This window comes from Battus philenor, unplaced genomic scaffold (genome assembly GCF_028537555.1).
Source record: "Battus philenor isolate CCGP_79_NKW_IND1 unplaced genomic scaffold, ilBatPhil1.0.hap1 SCAF_15, whole genome shotgun sequence".
Lineage (NCBI taxonomy): Eukaryota > Metazoa > Arthropoda > Insecta > Lepidoptera > Papilionidae > Battus > Battus philenor.
This window is the reverse complement of record NW_027181677.1, coordinates 2,372,869-2,395,140: the sequence shown is the minus strand read 5'-3', so window position 1 is coordinate 2,395,140 and position 22,272 is coordinate 2,372,869. Positions and strand designations below refer to the sequence as shown.

The following is a 22,272-nucleotide window of genomic DNA, read 5'->3' as shown; positions in this document are numbered from 1 at the left end:
CAGCTCAAGGATTCATTCTAGGCAAATTTATAACCTTGGATCCACTCAGAGCTCTTTTGATATCAAGAAAATGTATACAAGACGAAGAAATAGTTTTTAATTAATTACGTAAATTTGTCTATAGAGATCCGAATGCTTTGTTTAAACGACAAATCTTCTAAATCTGCATTTTATAGCTTTAAGAAGCAGGCGTAAAACTTTTCTAAGATGATCTATAGCTATGATGTTTAGATTAGATTTGAGTTCAGAGATTCTTTTTAGGGTTTAAAAAGAGTCCTCCGCCGCTCCAAAATTACAGTATTTATTTATTGATTCATTTCTATAATATAAAATAATATATGATAAGATTAAATTCTTTTACGAAAGTATAAAATTAAATATGTTAGTTTATTATAGGCATACACAGCCCTGGTTGTAATTATGCTAGCTTATATCTAAACTTTAATAACTAAGAAATTTTCGTATACTCTCAACAATTTTTAATAATCAGGTTCCTAAAATATTTATTTTAAAACGAGGCGAAATGATGTATTGAACTAACTTCCAGACTGTATAATCTTTGCCTGCCGGCCCATGCATTGTACGAAATTAGCAACAATGCATGTCTCAATATGAAAATATCATCGCATATGTCCGCCACATTGGTTTACCATGCGTTTAGAATCAAATTGCACGGTATATAACCGTACTTTGGGTTCAGACGTCGCTTAGTTCTGTTCGGTTCGTCTAAATTAAGATCGACCTCGGTCCACGATGCGTCCGCGCACAACCGTCCGCCTCACAACAATATTCAAACGTAGTACATATTATATTTTCTCGACGATTTTTCCGAACGCGTCTTCGACCTGGCAAATTTTAAATAACCCGCTTATACCTAACGGCTAGCATGGTAAGATTTAACATTGTTAAAAAATTTATCATACCAATATATTATGTAAACACGGGAATGTTTGTTTGCAGTATGTGATGTGAAATTAGTGATTATTTATGAGAACTAGAAGACATAATGAAGTTCACTATTGACGTACTGGGTGTGTTTCTCAAAGTAGTGATTAAGGTAAGCTTTATATTCGTCTTCAGCTAAATTTGTGGGTCACGGACATTTCGATTTCATTAAGCATTACGTAAATGTTTCATTCGAAAGAAGACACTAGATGCTGGTCGCTTCCAACTGATTCTTTCGGAGAATTCAGGAGGAACATCTTGGAGATGGTGGCGATGATTAAATGCTTGATCTTTATTCAGAATTTCTTTTATAATTGCGTATTAATGACGAAGTAACCTCTAACATTCCTAATAGCAACAAACTAAAATAAATGTTGTGAAGTGTTTAGCTTGTATTAATAATTATAACTCATATTGACAATACGACAATCCATCTAAATTATTTGGAGTAGCAGAGATGGTAACCTGACTAATTGCCAAATAGTAGAGATTTTTTGTGGCGGTAGTTTAAAGATCATCTTAGTGGCATATACAATTATAGTTATAAAGCGCAAAGAGCGATTATCCTAAACATATTTGGGAACTAAGATTGAAGGAGCCATGGGCAAGCTCAAAGTCAATTAATGCGCAATGGAGAGGGCTACACCATTGTATTCTTTACGAGATTAAATCAGGTATGATGGGTTCCGTAGATGAAACAAATTAACCGACATAGTGGATTTGCAATTTGAAGTTCCTGTGGACAGGTAACAGGATCCAGAACTGGCCGACCTTGAAGTTCTGGAGTAGAGTTTTCAGACAGAATATGTTGTTATTTAGTCTTCGGAAGACACTGGATGCAGGTCGTTGCCTTCCGATCCGATTCTAATATATATCGAGATCTATATATACATATTTGTTATTAAACTTAATATTCCTCATTATCTCCATCCAAAGGTTGTCTAGTAGAGATTGACTCGAGTGATAAGACTGCCACTTGTGTATATTTTTTTTCTGTTTTTTAGTTATTTATCAATGTTATTTTGTAACATTTTCATTTCGATTTTTATATAGTTCTAGTGTACAATAAATTGTTAATAAATAAAAAATATTTTAAAATATTTTTTTCTCTGTCTTTAAATAAATATTTCTGGAATCCACTATTTGTTCGAATAAAGATAAACGTACCTTTGTAACTCTCACTTTTAAAAGTCATAAGGATATTATTTTTGGATATATGTGTGGGTTAGTGAAATAATAAATAGAATTAAAACGAATACGTCATTGCATGTGTATTTACATTGACGCTTTCAGTTGTGACGGATCTGAATATATTTTTAGAGGCAGCAGTTCTCATTGAAAAACACATTAGAACAAATTTAGCCGTGTAACGAGGTGATCGTAGAAGTTGTACATTTTGCAAATAAGTATAACAGTTATATATTATTTATTAATTTATTTATTTTTTGTTATTTTTACTCTAATGTGAAGAAAATTTATTAAAATTGATTTTTTTATAAAAACAAGAGAAATTTTGTAAAATTTAATTTCAAATATATGTTACATTTAATGATAATATAATCGTCTAAGATGCCAAGTGCATTGTGAATGGTGAAGTTCTAGCGGTAGAGGACTGAGACTTGCGGTCATAGGTCGCGGGTTTGATTCTAGAGATACAATTTTATATAATTCAAACATATATGTATATATATATATATATATATATATATATGTGTATATGTTTGCGATTGCCAACCCGCGTGTGGTTTGGTGTGGCGATTATGGTATATCCACTCATAGATATCTTTTCTATGCCTTGCATTGGACGTCTATGGGTTGAAATGACAAGATATATATATATATATATATATAGTTAAACCTCAATATTTTTTTATTACACAAACAAAAAGTTGTGTTCCATTACAATAAGTTACTGTATAATGTTAGTTAAGCTAAAAATGGTTGGTCATCAAAACAATAATTTTTGTAGTTAATAATATATTTTTATGTGTATAATAATTCAGAAGAAGTTAATTGTAAAGACCATATAAAAGGTAGGTGTATATCTAAAAGTATCATTTAAATTCTTTAGTACCAAATAGAGCACACATAAAAATGTATTTTAAAAATTTGGATAGCAAGCAATTTGTTATGAAACGAAGTTTAGCCTTTTATGGTTAAAGATGACGACGAAGAAAGCTTTCAATTTAAAGTCCATACCATCGCGATCTCACATAGAATTTTGTAACACAAATTCCTCCGTTTCAACTCTCAACACGCTAACTAGATAACTTCTTGTAACAGTGGCTGTAGCGTTTACAATACCGAACTAAAATCTTAATACCGGTATTTGATATTTGCAATTTGAAATACCGGGATACCGGTATTAAAACCGGTATATTAATAAAAAATAACAAGTTATATTTTTACTTACCTCAGTGGCTATATTGACATGTTTGTTAACAAATAATGTATGAAATCCAATATTAAATTCTACGTTACATTTTACATATGGCTTGTATGGTGTTACATAATCAAAGAAGCAAAAATTATAATTCAATTGAAGGTCTTTATGAAATAATATTAATAACTTGCGTTTTGTTTATTAAAGTATGCTCTTAAAAAAAAAAAACAATCAATTGTTAAATTTTTACTAGTAAACACTACCGCTGATTTGCAAAATGGAACAATCCAATCTAAATTATTTAATAATTTTAGTGTTACATACTTTATGTATTTGTATAATCGAGATCTATTTATTGGGCAGTAGATGAAAAACATAAAAAATTGCTTTATAGTAATGACACCGTTGCTCTGTTGGTGTAATAAATGTGCCTGATATAGATTTTGATACAATGAAATTGGTTGTATATCTTAAAAAAAATCTTGTAACTAATTATTATCTTAAATTGGATTTTTATTTTGTATAAATTCTATTTTCATCAACTAATGTAATAACGAAATACCGGTATTTTTACATAAATACCGGTTTTTAATACCGGAAAATAATCATTCGGAATTCCGGTATTGGCGATCCCCGTATTGTAAGCTCGAAGTGGCTGAACGAGCTCTTAACAGCCCTCTGCCGTTTAACTACTAGTGCTTATTTTATTTTATTTGCTATTTCTTCATTAATAAGATTATTTGAGACCATCAATATGGCATATAATAAAACACACATAAGTTTACATGTATATGTGATCTGTATATTTGATTTATACTTTAAAATATACATATCTTGATCTTCGGAGAATGTTCGAGAATATCCTAGAACTATTGGTAAGGCAGATGCGTTCAATAATCTAGCCATGTGTACGACGACAGTTTGTAAGGTATAGTCCAGAATACTATTGTTGTATGGCGACACGTTGGAGATAAAGGCAGCCAATATGCCCCAATGCCGAGTGACCGACACAGAAGCGTATATCACGAATACAAATGAAAGGGAAGTTCCTACAAGATTCGAAACGTTCAAACGTACGTAATTATTTCTACGAATTATCTGACAGTTGTTGAGTAAGGTTATATCTAATTTGAAATAAGAACGGATTACAATAGCAAATAATTACAATACAGTAAATTTATGATATTACTTCCAAAAACCGTAATTATGACTATATCTAATATATAAAATTCTCGTGTCACGGTGTTCGAACTTGAACTCCTCCGAAACGGCTTGACCGATTTTTACCAAATTTTACATGCGTATTCAGTATGTCTGAGAATCGGCTACTATCTATTTTCCATACCCCTAAGTGATAAGGGTGGTCCACCCCTAAATTTTATTTTTAATTTTTTAGACAATTTTTTTGGTTTTTATTTTATTATGATACAGCATACAAAAATACATACAAACCTAAATTTTCACCCCTCTACGATCAACCCTTATCTTACATTTGTTAATTAAAAACTTTATTTTTTTTTGCAAAACAACGTTTGCGGGATCAGCTAGTATATATATATATATATATATATATATATATATATATATATATATATATATATATATATATTTATACATAATTTACAATTGTCTATCTTGATAGACTTTGTACTGTTAAAAGTAATTAGACATTCGCAATCCAATGCTCAAGGTCACTCGGACCTATAGAAGGCTATGCCCTGAACTTCGCGGTGAGACCGAAAATTAAGAGACCCTCAGAAGAACCAAGGTCGACTTAGCTCGTATTGCTCGCCTGAATGGACTGACGGGGCTTATCGCTCGTGCAAACGAAAGCCTTCGAGGCCGAAGGATCTCAGGTAGCAAGCATAATAAGCATAACCAATAACACATTTTTAATGCCTGTTTTATTCACTGATGGAATAATTTATCAATACCTTAGTAGTAAATAATGATTAATTATATCATTTATGTATTTCGTACACACTGCGAGGATGGTACATGATATTTTTTAAAATAAATCTTAAAGATTCTTTTTAAGGATTCGTTTGACGTCCTTCATTGGATATTTACATTTAATTATTATAATTCCTAGGTTCAAGCTATTTTAATTTACTCTGTGTTAGACTCAAAATATAATGTTAAATACCCGAGTGAGCCCAAGTCCAATAGAAATTATAATGTAATATGACCTCTAGCTTAGTACTGAGATACATGCTAAGCGCTGTCAGTATTCCACGCTCTGTCGCTTTAAGTAGAAGCTAGCAATTAGTAAACGGCATACAACTTAAAAATAAAAAGTCGTAAGTTTATATTGCCTGAATATCGTTATATGAGCAGTTATAGCCTAGCGGTAGAGGATTGAGACTTGCGATTGAAGGTCGCAGGCTATATTCACGGGATAAAGCCTTATTTGTTATTCACACTATGTCAATCTTGTATATGATCGCCACTGCCCGCAAATAAGTTTGCGATGGCAGCGTCCTATAGGTAACATATACTGCGATCACAAACCTGCCAACCAGGCATGGCTATTATGGTAAAATCAGGGAGGAATCAATAGCCTCCCTGATTTTCGACGAAAAAACTAAAAAAGAGTTCATTCACCTCTGTAAAAAAATTATAGGAAAAGCAATAAATAAAAATAAAGACAAAAAGTGAAAAATTGTAAACAAATAACACAAAGATAAAATAAAAGCAAAAAAGTAATGTGATATATAATAGAATAATAATAGAATATAATTAAAAAATGTGATATAGAATATAAGAAAATGTTAAAGTAATGAGGAATGAATGAAAGGCGATACAGAGCGAAAGAGAAAGACAGTGGAATTGTGGAAAGAAAGAAATGAACGACAGATAATATGAAGTATGAAACAAGAGAAAAAAAATAATAAACATGTATGTGAAAAAAATAAATGTAAACAAAAAGTCCCTGTCCCACACCAGATAGGGGGTACGAGAGGCTCCCAATAACGGTGGCCAATTAAGGAAAAAAAATTATGGTAAACCTCCTCGTAGATATTTGTGGGATGTGGATTTATGTCATGTAGTGGGCGTCTATGGGCTGGAACAATGATTGTTATATTGGAAACCACCGAAAAGCGTAGCCCTTCATTTAACATCTTGTGTAGTATTACATTTTAAACCAGAATAATGTTTCTTTCACTAAGTATTTGGTTATAGCAAATAACTTCAAAGATTTTATACATATTTCTAATAATTCTAAGTAAAGTTACCTGTTCGAATTTGTGACTATATTTTTTATTCTAATACCGTAGGTCAATAAATTTTGATAGTATAAAGTCTGCAAGGGTAGGTGGTAAATAATAATTAATTTTAATATGTAGTAATTAGAATTATGAAAACATTTTTTTCTTAACTATTTTTATTATGATGTTTATTATTTCTAATAGTATCTATTATGGGTAAGTACGTACGTACCTAGAACGTACTGTAATTTATAATTCACAGCGAATGAGTTATACATTGACTTCTTTAGAGTTTTAACACGTTCAATACTTTAGGAGATCTGAAAGACCCCTTGATTTTTGTTAGACGCAATGAACAAAATCGTGTTATAAGAGCGATAGCCATGTTTAAAGTTACTTGTGTATGATTGAATTTGTTTGAATGGCATTATATAAGAGACTTATCAAAACCACAACGTGCTATGGAATATGTTTTTATACGAAATCACAATACCGACGTATAAATTTATGGAATGGACAAACGAGCGGCCATTCTCAGCATTCGATTCTGTTTGATTTCCCGACGGATTGACGACTGTTTTATGCATTAGTAATTTGTGAGGTGCCAACTGAATCCGTTAGTACTAAAATGTAACTCCATCTCTCTTCTTTTCACTTAATCTATTACCTATCCTATTCTTACTTTATATAAACTAAACAACTTTTTTGACACTGAAAAATATATGAGGGGGACAGAAAAGTAATGTTGTTTCTCTCTACGTATTTTACAGGTTTTTGTGTAAAATATGTCATTGATTATAAAAAATTATTGATTTTTACCGCTCCGGCATTGAACATTTTGAGTACTAGATACCAAAAGGTTGTTGATAACGAAGGTGAATATATTGTTGATTTGAAATAAAAACTTGTTAAAAATGTAGTCGTGTGAATTTAACTTAAGAAAGCGACATTATTTTCCGGCCCTCCTGATGTATTAAATTTATACACAGTATGATTTATTATAGCGATGAATGAAATCTCATATTTGAGCAAAGAGTTTTGTAGCATTTACACCATTACCAATCACTTTGTATAAAGTGATCTTTCTGGAACTCTATTGGAATGCGACAGATCAAAAAAGTCTGCTTGAACTGATAGTAAATATGTTTAAGTACGTGTGTATGTTTGTATATAAGTATATTTTGTACACGTTGACTACCCGTTATTTATACTTCTATATTTAATGGAATCAGGCGTTACCTCGCGGAAGTTCATCCTAAGTAAGAAAAGGACCAATATTTAGCCACTTTCGCACATGCAGTGGTAGTCATGCAACACAGAGTCAAGTCAAGGACTCTGTGTTTGGCACTAATCGGTGTAACATAACTCCTGAAGATGCCCCGTGGAGGGGTGAAACACGTGTTGAGTAATTTGGCGGTGGCGGTTGTGTGATTCGCATTGTTTGCCGCATACGCATTTATCAGCGGGCTGGCGGGCGGTGCATTTTATTGCACGACTACCACTGCATGTGCGGAAGTGGCTAAATATTGGTCCTTTTCTTATTTATACTTCTACTTTTTCCATACTATGGTTGTCTGAAAGAGATTGCCTCTGATAAGATCGCACATTGGACTTGTTTTATTATTATGTAATTACACTCACGTTCTGTCGAATCGACTCACCCATACAAAATAGGTAATAAGTGCGTTTTAATTTTTTATTCTTTAATAATATACTACACCATTTATGCATTTTGTGGAGGTGAGTCGATTCGGATGCACGCGAGTGTATTTAAATATTTTCTAGCGTGTACAAAAAAGAACATTAAATAAAATAAAATAATAATTAAATTTAATATGTATCCGAATTTTGAAACCGCATTTTCTCAGTATATTACTCAAAACCAAACCAAAATTTTGAATAGTTTGTTCTAAACATTAATTGACAGGAAATATGCTATAAATATTTAATGCTTCATAAATTTTACAACTATACCGAGAATTATCCTATATAGTGTTTTAATAATTTCAAAAACATAAACAAAAAATTGAGCTCTCATTGATATTTCGAAGGTATGTCATTAACATATACATTTGATATCTCTATCCTAAAATCTACTTACAAGATACATCTCTCTATGGTACCTTCAAATCGAAGTACATTACCGTACTACTGTATATACATATATATATAGGTTAGGTTTAGATTTGAAATGGGAATACAAAGCTAAATTAATACAGGTGAATAGATTGAGTGCGGTGGTTTAAATCTAAATCAAATTGGAATGCACAGCGCGAAAGGCCACAGCTATTACAAGCAGGAATAGCACAACGTATGCAGAAGCAATTGATCTACACGTCCATATTGCGGTACCTCAATCTACATAAGAACATACGGGTGTAAATCCTACCTTTGTAATATTAACTGCATTTAAAGGTTGACATAATTGAGTGAAATGATTATGGAGTTTATCATCATCAGTAAGAAAAGGACCAATATTTAACCACTTCCGCACATGCAGTGGTAGTCGTGCAACAAATGCACCGCCCGCCAGCCCGCTGAAAAATGCGTATGCGGCAAACAATGCGAATCACACAATCGCCACCGCCAAATTACTCAACACGTGTTTCACCCCTCCACGGGGCATCTTTAGGAGTTATGTTACACCGATTAGTGCCAAACACAGAGTGATTTATTGTCATCATCTTTATCATATCAACCAATAGAAGCCTACCTCAAGGCATAGATATTTGGGAGAGTCAAAGATCGCCACAATAACGAGTCTTAAGCCAGCTGCATTTAGCGACTTCAATCGAACTAAACTATGTTGCCGGTCTTAAGTCTAAGTAAGTCTACCAAATATTTTACTGCAAAATCAACTGTTAAATAAACATTATACTAAGTACAATCTGTAGAGTAAATTACATTTGAAATAACACTGCACTAGCACGCAGCATTAGACAATACTGTTTTAGGAAAAATAAGATAGAAAATTAAAATAGTTAAGGCGTAGATATTTGAAGCTTTTGTATAACTTTAATTTTCTAAATAGGTTTAATTTTATTATTCTTATGTGACGGTAATTTTAATAATGTTTAAGTTAAAATTGACGATTTTCTATATTTTTTTATTTAGAAATTTCATTCAATAGTTGTCGAGAAGATATTAAAGTTTGTGATAAGACCGCCCATTTATACTTCATTGTCGCCTACTTCATTTGTTTCCTTTTAACGTCCTGCTGATGTTATATAAAGATTAAATAAATAAATATGGAAACTGATATACATAATAGTCGTTTAGATTTTATAAATATTTTATTCTTAAAGGATATTGATAATCTACATGTATAATTAATTGAAAATATATAGTCGATATTGTGGGATCGATCCGGCTAATTTTGTTTCATTTACTGAAAAAAATGTAGTAAAAACAACACTTTTGTTTCCCCTATTATATGACGTTAATAAAAAGCATAAACAAGGCGTATCGGGATGTAATTAAACAAAAAAAAATATCATGTACTATCAAAAATTACATACAAACATACAAATGCAAACATTATCACATTATGTTTTTATTTTTTAGCATCGTTTCAGCTGAAGGATATTCACTGCTTTAGATAGGTCTCCTATATAAATTTTAAATATGACCAATTGAAAGCGGCTTGCATCACATTATAATTGTAATATACTAGTAGTCCATGTAATACATTTAAAATAAAAAGAACTAGTGTAAGTTAGACTAAGAAGGACATATTTATAATAATCAAAGTAAAAAAAACTAATAATATATACTCGCGGCATTAAAAAGAGAGGAATAAAATAAACATTCTTTAATATTGGTACAGTGAACATGTTATTGGTGTGTTATTGTTGAAGTATTGAAGTGTAAATGAAAACAAAACATAAAGCTTATTATACAAGTATTATTTGTTTATTATTAAGTCATTAAATAAATAAATGAAGAACTCTGGAATAAGTTCTATATCAGGGGTGGCCAAGCCATTGTTCGAAATTTGAAATTTTCCACGAGCCGCAATTTACTACGCATTTAATAGCGAATATTTTTTACAAAAATTATATTTATTAAAATTATATGACAAAAGTATAAAATATTTGTCTTGAAGTTAGATATAATGGATCGCGTATATGACAGCACTCCTAACAATACTTAAGATATCGGTTAGTTAATTATGATCGATGTTTGGATTTCGCTAATTTTATGGTGAAATAATAAATATTGACACCAGTAATTTGTTTGGATTACCCAGGAGCTGACATAGGTAATATAAATTTAAATATTGTAATAATTCGACTATAAATCGTTCAAAATGCCACATGTGGCTTGCGGGCCCCAGTTTGACCACCCCTGTTATATATATTCTTTTTTCAATTCGAACACGACAGTTCAATAATTGTTAACAGTGCATGTATCGGGACAATATGGTTAGGAATATAATTACCTGATTATTGTTTATTTCTATACCGTTCCGTGGAATGTAACCAAGTGTCCAATTGTGGGAATAGTGCAAGACTATCTCAGTGCCTTATCGTTATTATTTCAGCCGTAAGGCCGGTCACATCAGGACATAGGCCTTTCCTATTTCCTTTGGCGGTTCCAAATTTGAAAAGACCTCAATCCAGTGTCTTCCGACAACCTTACTAGCTTGCGGTTGCAGATCTTTGGTCTCCAGTCCAAAAGTTTTACACCCCAGAGACCAACTGGTTTGTGGGGCTTCTTTGATCTTGTCAATCTTATGATCTTGATCTTATGGGTGGAAACCTTATGCTGCGCAAGTCCTTGGTAATATTCCAATCGGTTCAGAAGCTAGTTAGACAACGTATGTTTTTCCTTTTGATATATACCGCTTACAGTGCCGGCGTTCCGTGTAAACATTTCCGCTGCCACTGAAACTGGATTTGATAATTCGTCGCGCTGTGCGGTGAGGTGGTCTGTACTAATGTAGGATAAATTTGCACTTCGCGAAGTGCAAGAACAGAGAGGTGTTTGCATGTATATCCTTTAATATATTATAATAGTTTCAATACGAAATCACTGGGTTCTGTTTGCAAGTCCCTTTGAGTTTCTAACAAACTTGTCTTTATTAATACAGTTAAGTATTTACACGTGGTAAAGTAACATGAGCACCGTGTTTTATATTTCAATTTTTGTGGTTAAAACTAGTATACCGGAAAGTAATGTCGCTTTCTTAAGTTAAATTCACACGACTACATTTTTAACAAGTTTTTATTTCTAATCAACAATATATTCACGATCATTATCAACAACCTTTTACCATCTAGTATACAAATTTTCAATGCCGGAGCGGTAAAAATCAATCGGTGTTTCTGTAAAATATGTCGACAGAAACGACATTACTTTCCGGTCTCACTAATATTTAAGTTATGTTAAGCTTACCATTAAGTGTATATCCGTAACGTCACATTATGGTTTAATCCCTAAAGCCGTTTACAGAAAGAAAGCTGGCAGCGTCGATCTTCCAGCTCTTACAAAGCACAAAACCAGTGCCGACAAGCATCAAACTTCTCGGCGCTGGTTTTGGGCTTTGTATAGAAAATTGGCGCCTGTGTTACCAGTGCAGGTTACTCGCGCTGGCTGGTTCCGATGAGCGCTGGCAGATCGGCGCCGGCTGTCAGTTTTCTTTCTGTGTAAAGCGAAAGTCCTTGTCGTTTTTTTATTAATAATTATCAATATTCCCTTAACTTTTTTATTTCTAACGGTCTCAAATTTCGTAAAAATGATTAATATAAATGTGTACCTGACCTAATTTATTAAACATTATTACGAATCGATGGTAGCACAAACAAGAACTTCTGATATTAAGATAGACTGCGTTATAATAAGAATTTAATAGTGTCATAATTAATGTATTTTAAAAGCAAAATAAATTGGAGGACTATAGTTGAACTGACGACTTAAGAAAAAAAAATTCATAGTTTTACATAAAAAATCGATTTTAAATTTGGAATGCACGAAATATTTTTTTTTAATTTTCAGATAAACAAAGTGACGTTCGCGCCGTTGGTGGTGTCCACGCTGTTTATACTACTCACGTCGTTGCTAGCACACTGCGCGCGGCGGGCAACCCAGAAACTCGTGAAGGATCCCTTTGTGAAACTTCTCTTTGAGGAGGCGATAGCCGCTGCGGAACTATGCGGCTGTTGTTTTGAACTAATCATTGGTGAGGATGCACGATCGGTTGCTGTTTAGTTGCAATGATTTTACATCATTTGAACGATACAAGTATGGCTAACAACACATAACATACAAGTTGAAGACTAATATTAATGTCGTGGTTAGATCCGTGCATAAATTTATTTACTCTTTTTACACTATAATTGCCAACTTATTACTTCAAAGGCATTCTCTGGCAATCAACCTACATTTGCATTGTTGTGTTTAATTTTAACTATTTAATGGAATCAGGCGTTACCTTGCGGAAGTCCATCCTTAGTTAGCATATAGCTACTTCCACACATGCAGTGGTAGTCGTGCAACAAAGTGCACCGCCCGCCAGCCCGCTGATAAATGCGTATGCGGCAAACAATGCGAATGACACAACCGCATGGCACATAAATAACAAGCGGCAACGGACTGAGCTCACTCTGTGTTTATCATTAATCGGAGTAACATAACTCCTGAAGATGCCCCGTGAAGGAATGAATCTCGTATTGAGTAATTTGGCGGTGGCTAAATATTGGTCCTTTTCTAACTTTAATTTTAACAATATTACAATAACAAAACGAGCAGTGTTAGCCAAGCGATAGAGGATTGGAATTTACGATCGTAGGTCACGGATTCGATTCCATAGATACAATGTTATGTATAATTCACACTATGCATTAATTATATAAGATTGCTACTGTTTAGAAAACAACCCTAGAAGACGGGCATTCGTTCAAGTCAGGTCCACTGCGTGAGGTACGACCATACTGCGATCATCAACACGCCTGCTGAGCGTGATAATGGTACATTCCTCATAGATATCTTTGGGAGAGGTCAAGTCAAGCAATTAGCGTGTATATATCCGAAACAAACATAACAAAATTTTTAGACATAGTTTTTTGTCAAAAATAATTGATACGAGTCGTCAAAATAATAAAGTATGTAGTTATATAATAGGCTTAAAAACGTTTATTTAAATTCACGTAACCTTTGTGATATTTTAGCCAAAACAATTGCATCAGTTCATGATCATCAGATTGTCGTTATTATTTATTAGAAGGCTTCCGGGAGAAGCAACAATTTCATAAAATCATTGTCGCTATCATAGGGAGCCCAAATTACGTACTGATCAGATCTAAACCGTTAGTGTTTTAACTATTTGGTTTTGAACCAGGTCAGTGACAGTTAAGTGAATAAACTGTGAATTTTTTTTAAAAAAGTTTAAGTTAACTGTAGTATACCTATATAGGCGTAGAAGGCTTTTATATCTTTTTCTGTCACAAGCGGAGGTGATAGTACCTATCAAAAGTGAGGTACACAAACATTTAAAAAATATCAAGTGAAGAGTTTCAAAAATCAAAAATTCGGTTCTTCAAAAAAATCTTCGTAAAAAAATGACATTGGAATTTTAATGGTTATTAATTTTAAAGCCATAAAATTTTAGATAAGGTGTACCATACATTAATTGATATCAAATAAGCTTTGGAGATGTGAACACGTAAACCCTTCAAAGCTTTTATACCAGTAACCAATCATCCTGTACATTTCATGCGACGAGATCATAATCACAGCGTTAATTTTATGGTCTTTTTACAGTCTGACGCGACTTCCTTATCATCAAAGATTTTCAGTTTTTTTTGTTACAAGTCAAAGTTTATGGTTGATATAATTTATATAAGTGATGTATTGCAAAATAGAATGACATAATTTCTCAGCATTTTAATGGTAATAGTTAATCGTATTAAAAACATAATTGAGTAACAACGTAATAACAAAGTATTTTGACAAGCATAATTTTAAAAATAAACGAGTGTTTATTTTCATCCATATTCATACATTTATATATCGAATTTAGTCAATTATAAATTATAATAAACTGTAAGTGTATTGTAAAAATAAATTTAGAAATGTTTAATAATATAGCTTAAATGTGTAAACATAGAACAATTAATGGGAAAAGTACTCAATTATATATGAGATTGTCATTTTTTTATATTTAATCTATTTCAGTTGCCGATAATTTTGGTGTTGCCACTTATGCTATTTTCCTATTCGCTCTAACGATATGGTGGTCTTTGAACTGGGGTGATGCCACTGCATGTCCATATACACATATAGAAGACGTGATTGAAGGTAAGTATATATAGTATTTTTTACTGTCTATTTAAATCAGTTTAAGCATCTTTAAAAGGTCATTAAACTTGCCATGCCAGAACGGTAAAAATCAATTGATTTTTCCGGAAAATATGTCAACAGAAACGACATTACTTTCCGGTCCCCCTAATATATACGTCCGTCTGTGTACCAACAGCTATATATAAAGCAGTACATTGCAAATAACATATACTACTGCGATACGTGGCCGTTAAAATAATGTATTGTACTTGGTACGCGGGGTCAGATCGGACTGGTAATCGAATGCAGATGAGAGATGTTCCTTAAACAAAAGAATACCACATCTATTAGATCTTATATACCATCTCTATAAAAATGTACTTACTCCTACGTGCTGACTCTTCACGGTAGTTCAGGAATCATACGGCTAAGAGTCTTGAAATTTGACAAAAATGATCCTTTTATAAAACATATTATTCAATTTTCACTTGAAAGGTGGTTGGGATGGATTTCTTTAAAAAGGTATTTTTCTATCATATAAGAATTTCCCTCTAAATTCAAGTTTTTTTGATTTTACGAATTCTTCATTACGAAAATTAAGGGGGTATTCGTTGACTTCACGAAACGCGCGGTGGGTGGACAGATAATTAACAAATATCAAAAAAAAAATCGAACATAATTTATTTATATATTTATGAATAATGTCATATATATGAATGACATTACTATTTTCTTTACCGTTTAAATATATATGCAATTTAAACACGATATAAATATTATTTTAATTCACATTAAAGGTAAAGGCGATATACGAAAAGCCTTACTGAAAACATGGGCTGAGCTGGCCGGCGGTCTCATGATCTTTAAGTATGTTCAAATGTACTGGGCCTTGGAGATCTCGGAGACGCACAAAGACAGAGCTTTTGAGGAGTGTAAGGCGGATTTGCAGGTAAATTGCGATATAATTTTGGAATGTTTGTAATACTAAAAGAAAAATTGTTGCATGGTTTTTTCAACATATCATCATCTTTACAGCCATAGTATATCCTTTGTTGTATATAGATCTGCTCCACAGACTGCCATTAAGGCTAAGTTGGAAGCGGCCTGCATCAGGTGTCTTTCGACAACTTTAACCAAGACTCCTGTCCTTCTTGTGCGTGGACATATTATACTTGCTAGACTGTGGTTTAGATTCCAGAACTTTAAGGCCTTCAGTTCTGCACTATCTTATGATTACGTTATGTATTGTCTTCAAAACCTAGTTGGATAAATATGACAAACATAACAGATAACATACAAATTTAAAACTAGCATTAATGCCTAGAGATTTATGCCTAGTGCTATACATAGATTTATTTACTCTTCAAACTATGTGCAATGGTGGACTATTATAGGCATTTTCTGCTTGTAAACCTACATTTGCATTGTTGTGTTTAATTTGAAAATGTCGTAATAACAAAACGGGCAGTGGTAACCTAGCGATAGAGGAAAGATACTTGCGATAGAAGGTCTTGGGTTCATATATAGTCTCATATATTATTCACACTTTTTGCATTAATTATATTGAATTACACTGCTTACACACAAGTCTAGAAGATGGGCATCAGGTCAGGACCTCTGTGTACCATAATATCATACTGCGATAGCCATCACGTTTGGCAACCTTGATGATTATGGTATATCCTCCCATAGATATCTCTGGGGGAGCCCTGTACCTTGCAGGGGGCGTCTATGGGCTGAAAGATCGATGATGATAAAATATCATACATTAATACATTAACTAACATCAAATGAGCTATGCATTCACCCTTTTAAAGTTTTTAGCCGTATAAGCAATTATTCTTTTTAATAAGAATACTTATGTTGGAACATGCTTGCAGTGAAAGTCAACCTTTAATAAGAATTTGTAATTTTTAGTTTTAAGCATGACTTTTGTTAATATTAAAAAAAAATATTTTTTGTTATTAATAAATGTTCAAAAAGATATATTAACGAAATCCAAAAATGCACTAATAACAAAGATCGATATAAATATCTATTCGATTTAAATTATTGGTGCAATATAATACGGGTCCTTTCCAGACAAAGCTGCATTTTTTTAAATGCAAGTTTAGAGTCCGTTAGGGCACATTTGCGAAAAAGGTTTCTTAATTATTTTAACATATACTCTCTCTCTTTCTTTAGAAGTTAACGTTTATAGACTGTCGGGCTGTTACAGCTTAGTCAAAATAAGTTAGCTGAAACAGAGTTGTCCGCGAACTTTAACATATATAATATGTATATTATTAACATATATTTGTTAAGAATTTTTATAATATAAACTCAATTTATTTTCAACATTTTGCTTTTATTTTTTAATTCGTCGATGTAGTCATCATTATCACCGTTATAGCGGTAAGCTGGATATAAGCCTTCGCTATAGATTTCTAAAAAGCCCGATGTGAAGCATATACATCCATCATCTTCTGGTGATCTTGACAAGGTCATGATCATCACCTTGTGGGTAAACGTTTAACCTTCGTGTTTTCCGATTCGTGGTGTCCAGAATAAGGCTCCAATTAAGTGGTTAAGAAAACCATCATTTTAAAACCCTGACAGTTAAATTATTTACTTAAACAAAGCGACCATGTCAAAAAGATTCAAACTTTTTTAGACGATCCTTAAAGCAAATATCTCGTAAGAGTATATCTTAGTGTAACCTAATTAGGTTTATATTTTTAAACTATTTCATTTTAAATATTCGATTCTAAGAAGGTTTTACTATAAAAATGATTATTAAAAAAATAACTGCATGTGAATAGAGATAAAAAAATTATTGTTCATTATTTGAAATTTATTTTCACAAAAATTATATTACATATTTGTAAAATTATTTATTTATTAAATAAATATGAAACCACTCGTCGATATCACGAGCCGAATTACACTTCTCGATTTTATTTTCAATGGTTCCATACATAAACCAAAACATAAAATTGTATTGATAAATAAAACATTTTATCGTCTTATGTCTGTATTGAATCAATCGCCTAGATTACTGTGTTTCGAAATCATGGATTTTTGGCATAGTTAATACTATATATATAAAAATGATTACTATGTTTTTAGGTTCCTGTAGTTTACGGAGCCATAGTGGAGGGTGTGGCCACGTGTATGTGTCGGCTTGCCTCGAGGTCACTCGGTGATTTGAACCCACGGTTTGCTACAGCCATCGACTCTTTCATCGGGACATCTCTCGTTGTCGCTGGTAACCTAATCTCAACTCTATTTATCTTAGCATATAGTTCTTTTTATTTTTTGCTTGATTTTACACTGTATATTTTTCATCAAACTTTAATTATTTCACTCATGATCTTTACCGTTAATTATAACATATCAAGCTTGAGTTCATTTGTTCATTTTAGCCATAAAGCGTCCACTGATGGACATATGCCTCCATAGATTTCCAATACGACCTTTTGGAAGCAATTTGCATTCAGCCTAATGTTAATACTATTTATTATACATTTTCCATTTTTAACTGTTTGATTAATTATTTTAAAAATCACTCAGGGTGGTTCCTGTATTAAAGCCTTACTATATGTTATAATATAAAATAGTTGCTAAAGCTCGAGAAGTTCGGAACTGCGAGCTTTGAGTTCCATGTAGCTGTAAAACACAATACAGCTTTCATTGCAGAATTTGTATATTGAGTAGTATTTATATAATTTATGCCTGGTATACCAATTGCAATATATTTATTTATTTATCTTAATTATTATTCAATTAGGTACTTACACTGATCTCTTGTGTACGTTATGAGAAGAGAGGGAGATAGTAGAGTTTGATAAAAATTGGAATAAGATTGAGCTCTCGTTTCTAACGCACCCTGACCTATTATGAGCCCACAGCAGATTTTCAAGGTTGTTTTTGTGATCACTTCCACAATACTTATAAATTTATGTTGGAAATATTACATATTTCAATTTAACTATTTCTTTTTATAACTTTTTATGAAGTGGACAAGATTTTACTAAGGTCTTCGGAAGACGGTCGCTTCCAACCTTTTAGCTATCTAACAGGTTGTCAAATATCTCCCTTCCGCTTTTTTGCTCTTTATTCAATGCTTTATAAAAAGTGTTACAGTGATCGGATTTAGTTCAAATATGCGCCGTTTTGTTCGATAATCTGTAAACTTCATAATACCTCCCTCGTAGAAGCCCCCCTCCTTATTTGCGAAGAACTCGGACAGACACTTTTCACAAACCTCTTTTGAGTTCAACTTTACACCACCAAGGGCGTTCGCCATGGACAGGAACAGGTGGTAATCACTTGGCGCTATGTCCGGGCTATATGGTGGATGTGATGAAACCTCCCATCCGAGCTCCCGTAGCTTCTGACGAGTCATCAACGAAGTATGTGGTCTGGCGTTGTCCTGATGGAACACTACACCCTTCCTGTTGGCCAATTCTGGACGCTTCTGGTCGATCGCCTGCTTCAAGCGGTCCAGTTGTTCGCAGTAGATGGTAGAATTAAGCGTCTGGCCATATGGGAGCAGCTCATAGTGGATGATTCCCTTCCAATCCCACCAAACACACAGCAAAACCTTCCTGGCCGTCAATCCCGGCTTGGCCACTGTTTGGGACGATTCACCGGCCTTCGACCACGACCGTTTTCGCTTGATATTACCATCCGCTTCAAGAATGGGTCGAGTTCGTTCCGTTTCAGCAGCATATCGCAGGCGTTGATTCGGTCCAGATGGTTTTTTTGCGTCAAATCATGCGGCACCCAAACATCAAGCTTTTTTTTGTATCCAGCCTTCTGCAGATGGTTTAAAATGGTTTGGTGACTAACTCCCATCTTACTAATACACTTGTTCATTAAATCACTGAGGTAACTCAGGCCCGCGTGTTCATGTTGCAGGGGTGGTAGCAAGGCACGAGGTATATGTTTATCGCTATCAGGACAGTAGTGCCGATGCCGATCTGAGCGTATCCATCTTTTGCAAAATAAATTTAGGAAAAGGTACATTAATGTATATTAACACATTTACATCACAGTGTTTTATCAACGAGAACTTTGTTCGCCTTTTGTTACAATACTTATATGAACGATTTGATAATGTTTTCAACATAACAGTGAGCTTATTAAAAACCGAAATGGTGCTTTGATTTTACGAAATTTAACATTTTATCTTTTATTATTTACCACACTTTGAAAGTCTTCACAGATTCAGTAGATTTAAAAAAAATTATATAAATACATATTTGAGTTTTTATGTAAGTATAACCATGTTTGTATTTTTAAATAATTACCAATTGATATTAATTATTTAAAACAAAAAAAGTTAATAAACGGACATTACGAGTTTTGAAATTAATGATAGGAATACCTTTTAGTTCTTATTAATTTTAATTTTGTCCATTGTGATACCGTATTCAAGTGGATGAACTTAAATTAAAAGAAATTTACAGGAAAAAGAATGACAGCCTTGCTATTTATAATACAGGGTTTAATTTGAATAATTTGCTTTTTATTTAATTAAGAAAAACAAAATTCTTGTTGAAAAACCGCTAACAGTATATATTAAAAATTTGCTAAATTCGACCCACATATAGCGATTCATATTGTCACTAAAAATCATTTACTACATTTTATGTACATTAGGCATGAATACTATGGCTCATTTCGTTTGTTATGCAAAGGAATTTTAGAACTCATTTTCATTGTGTTTAGTTTTTTATTAATTTTAAGCCCGGAAAATGCATTAAAAATTCGTTTCTTACAAATAGACAGGTAACTAATTATAATATCTATTGTTTGCAGGATTTTTATCAGGATCTATTTTATATTTAAAATTTCTGACACCCCGGTTTCTCTTCAAAATGTATTAATCCTTCGTTGTTCAGAGAGCTCTTTTATATTTAATTGTAACGATCATTTAGATAAAGTATTGATCCTAAATGCGGCGATGAAACTGATTTTTAAGTTAAACAGTTTTGACCTTTTAGTTAAATTATTATGAAGTGATATAATGAATAGAAAATATAATTAGTATTTTAAATAGATTTGTTAAATTTTGGTAAATAATAGTTACTGTTAATGTTTTTAATTGCAGTAAATTTATTAACATATATGTAATTACCAGTCCTGCGCTACGCAATTTGACGAAAATTGTCTTAATCAAATTTGTGGCTGTTATTTCCTAGAATCCGTTACGTAGCAGATACTCGGCTAAAGGAAAATACTTTGATATTTTCCAGTCACTTATGGTACCAAAGAAATGAGTATATATATATATATATTATTATTAATATATACATAATATAAATAAAATATAATATACATAATTCACATTGATGATGCCCCGTGGTAGGGTGAAACACGTGTTGAGTGATTTAACGGTGTTAGTTGTATAATTCGCATTGTTTGCCGCATGCGCATTTATCAGCGGGCTGGCGGACGGTGCGATTTATTGCACGACTGCTACATAGCGGACGTAGCTATATATGTTAGCCCTTTTCTTACTTACATATTTTTGTTCGTATTATTTTTACTATAAGATAATATTTATAAATTATAGACAATTTTATACTACAAAATTTATATGTTCATCGACATAAAATTCTATCGCTGCTCAACTGTCATTTATCCGTTTCGGCAAATGTGTGACATTGGCTTAGTGATAAAATATTGTTTTTTTCTTCTAGCATTTGATTACTCTGGTGGATACTTCAATCCAGTGTTGGCTACCTCCTTGAAAGCGGGTTGCGATGGTCATACTCTTCTCGAGCACGCTGTGGTCTACTGGGTCGGCGCCTGCGCCGGATCAATCCTCTCTGTTTACCTCTACAAGCTACCGTCTATCCAGCAGTTCGTCAGAGGCACCACCGTCGCCAACGGTGACAGCATTTGGGACGATAAAGAAGATTAACTTTTCTTCTATGTTAAGAAAAAAATGATGCTAGTCAGTTTGTTCACCTCGTTGTTAAGTTAAAACCACTTATTAATTAAAGAACATCGATTTTGTGATACAGTTTTAATTATATCTTGTTATTTCTTTTTCATCAAATATTTATATTTATTTTACGTTATTATTATCTGTGTAAAGAAGAATAAATGTTCGCGATCTATTTCTTTCATAGATTAGACAAATTTATTCTATTACACATTTAATTTATTTTGCCTAGAATAAAATAAAAATTAAATAGAAAAATAATGGAGAATAATGAAGCGAATATACATGTTGATCGCTTAAAGGTGTAAAAGCTTGTATGTATTGAATTAACAGCTCATTTGTCATTAATGATTTTTGTTTTCTATTGGAATGCTATTGGCTAAATACTTCTGGCTGTACAAAGTTTGTAAGGACAGATACTGAACAATAACAAATTTTAATATGTAGAAATTAGAAATGAGGAAATACGCAGAAGAACCAAGATCACGTAAAAGAAGATAACCAATGTAGCTTGAAGA

The 22,272-nt window shown here is 32.7% G+C and overlaps 1 protein-coding gene across 1 annotated transcript; it reads left to right on the top strand.

The window, feature by feature from the left end:
* Positions 1-747: 747 nt before the first annotated feature.
* On the top strand, positions 748-21,856 carry AQP (aquaporin). Its single transcript, XM_068761681.1, has 8 exons — positions 748-889; positions 961-1,057; positions 12,535-12,718; positions 14,713-14,835; positions 15,615-15,766; positions 17,926-18,064; positions 19,720-19,821; positions 21,507-21,856. The coding sequence occupies exons 2-8, from the start codon at positions 1,007-1,009 to the stop codon at positions 21,728-21,730; spliced, it is 975 nt and encodes a 324-aa protein (XP_068617782.1). The 5' UTR covers positions 748-889; positions 961-1,006; the 3' UTR covers positions 21,731-21,856.
* Positions 21,857-22,272: the final 416 nt, after the last annotated feature.